Below are 9,492 nucleotides of genomic sequence, written 5' to 3' on the forward strand. Positions count from 1 at the left end.
TAAAAGAGCTGCAGATGGAAATGATGAAGGGAATAGGCAATTCTCTGCTTGTATTTATAGGTAGCAAAGAACTCCATTTTTGAGCAAATTTTGAAGTTTTCCAACTTTGAAAACTTCTGTACCTGCTCTGCATTTTAATGGGTTAATTTAGTGTTAACATTACATCACACTCTGCTCTACTTGCTCACTTGATTATAATTTATGCCCCGTCGACCATTGTTTATGTTTTGACTTTGCACGGAAATTACTTAAGAAACTTTCAGACTCAAAGTTTATATTAGATTTCCTTTGTATTTTTTGTTGAACTTTGATTAATTTAATCTAATTGAGTGATTGAATGTTTCACTTTCCATTGATCATTTCAGACAAATGGTTTCTGAACGCAGAGAAAACACCATTAATCAACAACAAGGGCTCTGGCAGCCAATGCAGGCTTGTTTGATTTTGACATCTACGTAAACAGTAATTGAATTTTTCCTGTCAACCCATGAAAGAGGGAGAGCAACTTGTGAGGAAGTACACATTGTTCCTTCTTAGTTACTTGTAGCTTTGGTAATATATAAGTATGATTATGTCCACCAAAACTAACAGCTTAATTCAGTGGAGGAACAGCATATGGAATTGTTAGCAACCCTGTGTTATTGTTGAGAATATGGACCCGGGGAACGCTCGCATTACACTGGTCTAAAACGGGTTTTTGGCCCGATGGTGGCTATCTTAACTCAAAAGTCATAAGTCATAGCTCAAGTGTCCGGTCCATCCAAATATATTATTGTAAATAGCACCAAAAATAATCCAAGGTTGCTGCCCTCGGACCACTGTAATAGTTTCTCGAACGAATCAAATTGATATTATTATAATATCAATAATATAAGTCTATCCTATCATCAATTTTTGGCTCCGCCTTTGGTTGTGAAAATTTGCTAGATTTTAAGCGGTGACAAATAAACTAAATTATAAGTTGTCGAACAAGTTGTTAGGTGTTTGGTAAAACTATGTCAAAATTAACTAAATTAGACCATTGTCTGTAGATATCTACCACATCCATATAAGGTCATTCGATGTATTGAACCAAACATGGCAATTACGTACAAGGAAGTACCAATTCTTACCTTAAAATTCATGAATTAAAGAATTGGTTCGATAGAAGAGAAGTATATATAAAAGTGGGATGCGCCTTCTTTAATTGTTCATATTAAACTCTTGCTACTTGTACCTTAGGAGAAGTACTGCAGAAAGATGAATGGCGATGAGAAGAATAATGGTGCGACCGCCAATGCCAAGCTAACAAAGCCTGAGAAAAAGGCTCGATTCGCGCTCCAGCCTGACATGAAAGTTCAAAAGTGAGATTCTAAAATATATATATAGTAAGGTGTTTTACGTGTTATGTTATCTCTCCGAACTTAGGGCGTAAAAAATTTCACTCGAAGTTGTGAGTTTGATTCTAAACTTGCATCTCTATTTTCAAGTGATTTACGCGGGACATGCCCGCGCTCAAACAGTTTTTTGTTTTCACTAAACAAAATGGAAGCTGCGAGTGAAAATCTGTTTGGTTCACACTTCACACTAGAAAACAAAGCATGCATGCATACTTCTTCTTTCTTTTCTTTTCTTTTTTTTTCCCTTCTGGCATGACTTTTGATTGTTTTTGTTTCGCAGAATCCAGGCGAACAGAGAATATTCGAAGAGGTATCGGATTAAACAGCATGATCTCCTTGATAAACTTGAGAAGGAAGTGCAATCTCTTGAAGTAATCAACAAACTAATCTCTTTTAATTGATATATATATATATATATATATATATTTATCAATCAAAAAACTCACATATGATGTGCGTGTGTGTGTGCAGGCTCAAGTGGCTGTTCAGGGTACAAAAATAAAGTTTGTGAAGTATGAGAAATCTCTGCTGAAACAACAGAAGCGTATGCTGGAGACAAAAATGTCTAACTACTTGTACAGACTCAAGATCCATCAAGGTATATATATAAGGGTGTGTGTGAATATATATATATATATATGAAAATTTCTCACATAAGGGTCTAATATAAAGGTATAAAATAAGGATAACTTTTTAATGGTGTAAATGAATGAGATAACAAATGGGCTCCAATTACAGAGATGAAAACACTATATAGACTATAGAGTTTGAAAAGAATGGAAATTTCACATCAAAACAACAAACGTTCACGTAATAAATTCTTTTATAAAGTGCGTGCGCGTAAAGGGAGGGAGGCGGGCGGGCTTGGCGAGGAAGGGGTTTAAGAAATTTGGGGTCTATTGTCAAGTGGTTAATTGTTCTTCATTATGATTGAGAGTTGACTTTGAATCGTCTGATAGATGGATTTATCTGTAATAAGTCAAGGACTCCCAGATTATGAGCTTAAAAGCATTAGCACCGTCTTGGAGTGTTTTCAACAAACAGCACTATAATTGGAACATCTCTCTCTATATATACATATATATATAGACACACATATTTAACACTAACGAGGTTAAATTATTGTGTTGCAGCTCAGTACGAGGAACTGAAGAAAGAAAAGGGATTTGCACATAAGTATCTGCTGAATCAGCAGCAGCAACAACTGAACATGAACTTGATGAGCTTGATTCTGAACCAACAACAAGCACCTCCTCTGATGATGGACGCACAGCCATCGGTGGCCGTGCCCGCAGCGAATCATCAGCCATCGGTGGCCGTGCCCAGAGCGAATCATCAGAACCGGAGTCATCAAGTGAGCAGTACTGCACCAATGATGATGCTGATGAACACTAATCCTCAGACCAACAATGGCCCCAACACGCTCATGTGATGACTTTTCTTGGAAATATTTCAGTGGCAGTTCCCATATGAAATATTTCAGTGGCATTTTTACTAATAAAAACCAACATGTGTACGGATTATTAACAATAAAGTTGTTCTACCTTAAACTTTGTCTACATTAATTAAACAAACTTAACCCATCTTTCCAAATAAACACTACACTGCACTCAAATACAGATAAAATCAATAGAACAATTAGTCCTCATAACACGCATCACTCGCTCATTGGTTGGAGCAGCTCAACCTACGTGTCATCAGGTATGAATTTTATGTGCATCATGTGAGGTACGCGAAGTTCACGAGTTCACAAAATAATCCCGTGCGTTCAACTTAGGATACCAAACTGCAAATTGCAATCACATTCAATTCCTCAATTAATCTCTATACATAACTCACCTAATTTTGCAACTTGCAATACTACAGCATTGTTGATCGTTGACCTAGTAAGGACTCCAAGTAAGGCAGTTGATGATTACAAGGTTTTCTACGCCTTCAGTTACAATTATGATTCTTTAGTTAGCGTAGACATTCAAATTAATCATTAAACTAGTTCATATTAAGGACATATTAGACTCGGTCCTACATTATAAACCCTAAGCACACCAATCCCCCTAATTCCCCATGCACTAGACAATTATATGGCTTTTAGCCCATGGAGCCAAAGAAATCAAGTAAACATCGAAGTCAAGCTCAATCCCGTCTTTAAGGATAGTTTATCCTGCCAATTTACCACTCAATCAACCCGCGTTCTGAAAAAGGTGGTAAGCCTTTTAGCGGAATGGGCAGAGATCACAACTGCCTGGTGTAAACTAATCTTATACCAGAATGAGACGAAGGAAAATTGCAAAAAAAAAAGGAAGCTTTCACAGAAAATGTCAAGACAGTGATTCTACTTCCGAAGGATGCCATAGAAGCTCTATCTTTGCTTGAAAGAATTGTTACATAGTTGAAGAAACAATCAATGAGCAACCAATGAGAAAATAATTACCCAGATGATCTCCAAATCCTTCCCTCCAGAGAAACCACCATAACAGAGACATCGTCATGATATTTGCGTCGATCTCCATTAGGAATATCAAGCAATTCATGAAAATCCATTCCTGCAACCAACAATTTTAAGAAGTCGTAATAAACCGAAGAGAGAGAAAAGAAAACGAAAAGAAAAAAGAAACAACATAAAGGTAGGTCTGAAAGAGAGGTGAACCAGGATCAAACTCAAACAAGTTGTTAGAAACTGAAAGATTTAATCAACCGACCATTCTTTTTTGCTGCGCGGAAGAGAAGCTCTGCAATGAGGTACTGAGCAGGATCACCTTCAGGGACGTTTTCCATGAACCATGTTACATGAGCAACAACCTCTTCATTGCTGAAGTATTGGTAAAGCCCATCAGAGGAGAGTACCAAAAACTGGTCGCTGGAGGAAAGTCGGTGATGGCGAACAGAAGGAATGCAGCTTAGATAGGGAGAACTTCCGACATAATCAATACGAAACATTTCTAGTAGAGCTTCATTACAAGTTGGCTGCACCCAGAAAGAGGAATCAACAATGGGCTGAACAAATCTATCCAAGAATACTGATAATAACATAAATGAAGCAACCAAAATTCAGATAAAAGTTCACAGCATATATGCTCCCTTGGGCTGACAAAAAAAAAACATTCAGTTGGCGAACTAGACGTGCTTAGTTACACACAACCATCTTGCATATTATTTTGATCAACAAGATCAGACGCCAGATTGTTTTCAGGATAAACTAAATTTAGAGAACAAGGGTGAAACATACAACATTACCAATATCAACAAAAGCTTCATCCCACACAATTTAAGGGTGGATACATGAATCCATACAAGAAATAAATAGGAATCCACTAAATGGATTCTTCTTCGTTATGCTTTTAAAAATCAAACAGCGTTAAACCAATGAAAACCTAGCAAGCTCTCTCCCTCTATAGCAAGAAAGCCTCTCTCAATCCAACAAGAAACCGGACTCCACAAAATAAGGCCAACAGTGAAAGGTTGGAGGCAAGCCCAATAAAAGAAATAAGCAGTCAAAATTCGTTCGTTCACTCGACGAGTAATTCAAAGTAGAATGGACCTGTTATATATTTAGCAATAATTGTTTACAAAGAAGCTCAATTCTGTAGTCTCTGATGTCATTCAAGTGGTTCAAAGTAAGAGGATCAACTGACCTTCTTTAGAAACCCTGCACCAAAAGCTCTAGTGACTTTTAATTGCCCCTTCACCCGATCATTCAAAACAGCTTGGCTGTCATCAGGATGTTCTGCCATTATTCTGAGAACTTCCTGCATGATACAATAAATGATGCAAGATTATCTCTCCGTTCAGTTACTACTACACACAAAGTGGATATATTTAATTGCATCCAAATATTCTTTCATGGTTCTTCTGTTAGAAAATGTGATAGGTTAACCTAATATCTTAACAACCTTAAATGACGATTCTCTTATTTAACAAATTACTATAAACCGATCTATACATCTTAGTCATGAAGAAGCTGAACTGAAGCATATATTTGGGTCATTTGGAAACAAAATTCCACCTCGTGTTTAATTTGGTAATAAGTATTGGAAATCAACTCTTTACAAAAAAAAAGTAAATTAAATCTCTTTTCAAGCAAATTGCTAACTTCTATGAGAGAGCGTTTCTTGGGTTACACAACACGAATGTAAATTATTTATTATTAGTGATCAATAAATAACAAGATCAAAGCTAAGCTTGGTTCAAAGATTAGTTTTAATGCAATAACCGCAATAGGAAATTAACTTGGTTGTCAATCAGATTGCTAATTGTATGAGAGTGCATTGGTCTGCAAGCATAATTTCTAAAACCCCTCACATGAATGCTATTCAGTTTGTAATAAGCACTAAATAAGAGGATGAAAACGAAAATTGGTTCTAATCAGATTCTGTACACACATAGTAAAGAAACTTTAAATGGTCAAGAAAGTACTTAAATCAAATACATCGCTGCTGCATCAAAATTCTAATACTCGATTTGAACATTAGGCCATACATTAATTACATTAGATTCAATACTGAAAAAAGAGAGCACACCAAATTGTTACAAAAAAGGTTGTTGCTTTCACATGATGACTGAACCATACATGCTGGTTTGTTGTTTCCAAGGATACAGTAGTGATCAGAATAAAATTTTAAAAAAAAAAGTCATATACTTTAATCAAAGGATATAGAGAACCGGTCACACAAGGAAACAATATTAAATTAATCGAAGCTTTCAGTAATATGGAAAACACACCTCTTCAATGCTTGTGCTGTGATCAGAGGAAAGTTGAACAGCTCTCATCTTCAATCTGCAGATGTTGACTTCTCGATTTTTATTGATCAAATTCAACTGATTATTCTGATTATGCATTGGGGATTCCTCTGATATTCTATCCAGTTCCATGCGTACTAATAACTCTCTGGATCTGTTCCTATGCCGCACATCATCCTTTACAAAATTGGGGTTGGGATAGCGATCATTCGATCTTTCTTCAGCCAAAATGGCACGGCTATCTCCAAGGTTCATGACATAAACATCTTGATCCTTCATTAACATCACTAGAACACATGACCCCATCAAAGCAAGTTCTGGATTTCTATCAAGAGCCTTTTCCACCATTTCCATGTAAGCCTCCTCGGTTCTTTCAAGTGCTCGTGCAATTGCTCTAAGAACTGCATCATGATCAATTACACCTGATTTACATCTCCTAATAGGTCCAGATGGTACGTCCATTCTCTCTTCAATGTACGCCTCTTCTCTGTGCCAATCATAATTCCAAGGAAAAAGTTTCTTGCGCAACGACTTCTGCTTTTGATATATTCTTCTAATCTTTGTACCAAATGAAGATCTCGTATTATGTCTTTTCTCTGAAACAGAAAGATTACATGTGACACTTCGATTGATAGATTCAGGCACAACTCCACCTTCCCCTGAAATAGTGGGATCTTCCCCCTGATTACTGCAGCTATCTCCTTTGAGATTTTGCGAACAAGATCTTAGCTGTTCTACATGTACCATTTCCCCAGAACTCAATGTATCTGAACTTGGCTGACAACCCCCCGAACTCTCTTTTCGCTTCTCAACTGCTGATAATAACTCAGAACCTTGTCCATCACAAGACTCCAACTGAAGCAACTCATAAAGCCTCATGCTTCTTCTGCCTTGACCAGACAAGTTCGCAGATGGAACAGAAACAGATGCAGCACTCAACATTCTGGGTTCTTCACAATTAGAAGATTCGAGTACAGTACCACTCCTATCTTCAACTCTTTCCTCAAGTATCTCACAGCTAGATGACTGGACCAGGACAATCCCAGAATTCTGTGATTCTTCTAAACTACTAGAAGTTACTTGACCTGAATATGGATGGTCTTCCTTGCAGCATTCTGAACCAGGCTTGGCATTTGCACTCTTAAGAAGTTCAGGTTTAAGGGAATCATTCTTAGGTTTATCCTCATAGTCCCAAAGTAGTCCCTCCAGTTCCTTGTCTATTGCTCTGTAAAGATTGCTCATCAGAAAATCCGGTGCATCTGGCCCACTAAAACCATCATATATTCCAATAAACAACCATCCTTGTTCTTCAGAAAGCACGACATGAACCCTGTCTTCACCAGCCTTCCCATGAGCCCATTGCAAGTTGCTGCTGTTCCCATAATCCCCTTCTGATGGTCCCCCTTCAAGGCAGTTCCTCCGGGCTTCTGGTCGGAACTTTGTTTCCCTAGGATGCCAGGCGAGTTGAGTCACTGGATGCAAGAAAAACCGTTGCATCCAACCAGACCTGATTGAATGTTTTGAGAATGTCCTTGAGAGAGTACTTTTCATTGGCCCACTAACACTTCTCATGAGACGATGAAAGCGAGGTCTTCTGCGCCCACATGCAAGTGGAGCAGAGAAGTTGGATTTGTCAGTAGCGTCAACCGGACCTGACATTACTCCCTTCTCAATTGGCCCAGACATAAAACCACTTCCCCTTTCCAGAGGACCAGAAGCAAAACCTCTCTCAAGAGGTCCAGAAAGGAAACCATTCAAAGGTCCCGAACAACGAGGAACTGGCTGCAATGGGATTGCAGCAAATGAGGATGTGCTCTCGAATGAAGCAGCCGGTTCCTGCACATCGAAGGCGAATAATGCATTCTGGTTACCAGTCCTCGCAGTAGAAACATTGGCACTAACTGAAGCCCCTGAGATGGTTCTAAATGTGGTTTCTGGTAAGCTCTTGATAGGTCTATGTAGAAGTGAGGGATCATCTATCACATCATGTCTAAACGACCCACTAAGGGTTTCAGAATCAAGAGTGCTTGAATCAACAGTAAACCTCTCAGAATTTGATGGGGTGATGGCAGGAGAGTCAAATATGGATGGCCTAACATAACAAAATGAATGGCCTAACCCTTCATCAAGTGGCTCTAGAAACTCCAAATCCACTCCACTTTTCCCATTAAACGGCACAAAGCAACCCACGACACGGGAGGTGCCGTTACCCATTTATCTCTGTAAGCCTCAGAAACAAAACCTCTGATATGGAAGGTGGTCTCTATTACTTTGCACCATAAGTAAATGCAGAATAAAATAACTCATACGAAATAGCAAAAACCCATCAAACCCCTCGAGCACCCTATGATTTCTCTGGTAAACACGCATCATCAAATTCTCAAGCTCCGAGTATTGAAACCCAAGACCAGCTTAGGTAACTCAAACCGCAACTTTAGTTAATCAATATTCTAGTGGCAAATATACTCGTAAAAATAAACGAACCCTCCCATCAATTAAAACTGAAGAAAACATATTCACAGATATGAAGTCGAAAATGTGATGATCTGACCTTGCGTGAGGCTGGTATGCCTTGAATACAGCGGTGGATCGAGAACAGCTGCAAACAGATCTAAGGGAACTTCAAGGGACAATAAATGGAACATATCAGATACAAAGACACAAAACCCATTTAGATTTTTTCGTGGAAACTGACAAAGTGTCCAAATAAAAAACCCAATACCCATATCATTGAATCATTCGACACTTACAGCTCCTCTTGCACAATAAATTCAGAAAGCAAAGAAATTGAAGAGAAAAACCCTGACTTTGAAAGTTCACAGACTGGAGAGTGAAAAAGGTAAAGAAAAACGGGAGAGAACAAGTGTAAAAATAAAAAGTGGGGATTTGTTATTGCTTTTGTGGGTTATGATAAGGAGGAGAAAAGCAAATTGAGGATTTGGTGTGAATTGTGATGACTAAAAGAATCAAAGTTGAGTTCATCAAGGAGGGTCTTTTTTCTTGGGGTTTCCAAATGGTTTGGGAGGGTTAAAAAAATCTAGAAAACAAAATGGACATTTTGAAAATGTATTGGGTTTAGGTTTTTTTTTTTAATACAGTGTTTGTTATTAAAATCGAACATCTCACTCATGACGTAATTGATTGCTAATCCAGCCACCTCAAACACGTTGGTTTGTCTGTTCTTTTCTTTTTAATCTATTTTTCATACAAATGATTAGTTAGAGATGCTGTTGGAGTCAAAGTAAATTGGCACTGCTCACTCATCAATCAATCTTGGATTGGAGAGGGTGAAGTGGGGACACCAGTTCCTTAATTTCTAAAGCTTTGACCTCCTTTCACTGTTTTCAAAAGGGCTTTCAACTTGCAAGTGGTTTCT

General features: G+C 38.1%; 1 protein-coding gene across 1 annotated transcript; it reads right to left on the reverse strand.

Annotated features, from left to right (window-relative positions):
• Positions 1 to 3,489: 3,489 nt before the first annotated feature.
• On the reverse strand, positions 3,490 to 9,212 carry LOC119982493 (protein phosphatase 2C 32-like). The gene is made up of 4 exons (XM_038825908.1): positions 6,099 to 9,212; positions 5,012 to 5,125; positions 4,079 to 4,343; positions 3,490 to 3,922 (listed from the first exon to the last, which is right to left on the reverse strand). The coding sequence occupies exons 1-4, from the start codon at positions 8,328 to 8,330 to the stop codon at positions 3,807 to 3,809; spliced, it is 2,727 nt and encodes a 908-aa protein (XP_038681836.1). The 5' UTR covers positions 8,331 to 9,212; the 3' UTR covers positions 3,490 to 3,806.
• Between the last annotated feature and the right edge of the window lie 280 nt (positions 9,213 to 9,492).

The sequence above is a fragment of the Tripterygium wilfordii genome, chromosome 17 (genome assembly GCF_013401445.1).
Source record: "Tripterygium wilfordii isolate XIE 37 chromosome 17, ASM1340144v1, whole genome shotgun sequence".
Taxonomy (NCBI): domain Eukaryota; kingdom Viridiplantae; phylum Streptophyta; class Magnoliopsida; order Celastrales; family Celastraceae; genus Tripterygium; species Tripterygium wilfordii.

What these genes read in the sequence shown, in the direction of transcription:
- LOC119982493 (XM_038825908.1), bottom strand. Translation starts at nt 8,330, where the DNA reads ATGGGTAACGGCACCTCCCGTGTCGTGGGTTGCTTTGTGCCGTTTAAT. An exon ending in ACAGCACAAGCATTGAAGAG is followed by an intron (nt 5,126 to 6,098) that starts GTGTGTTTTCCA and finishes TGTATCATGCAG; the next exon opens with GAAGTTCTCAGAATAATGGC. An exon ending in CCGCGCAGCAAAAAAGAATG is followed by an intron (nt 3,923 to 4,078) that starts GTCGGTTGATTA and finishes TGTTGGTTGCAG; the next exon opens with GAATGGATTTTCATGAATTG.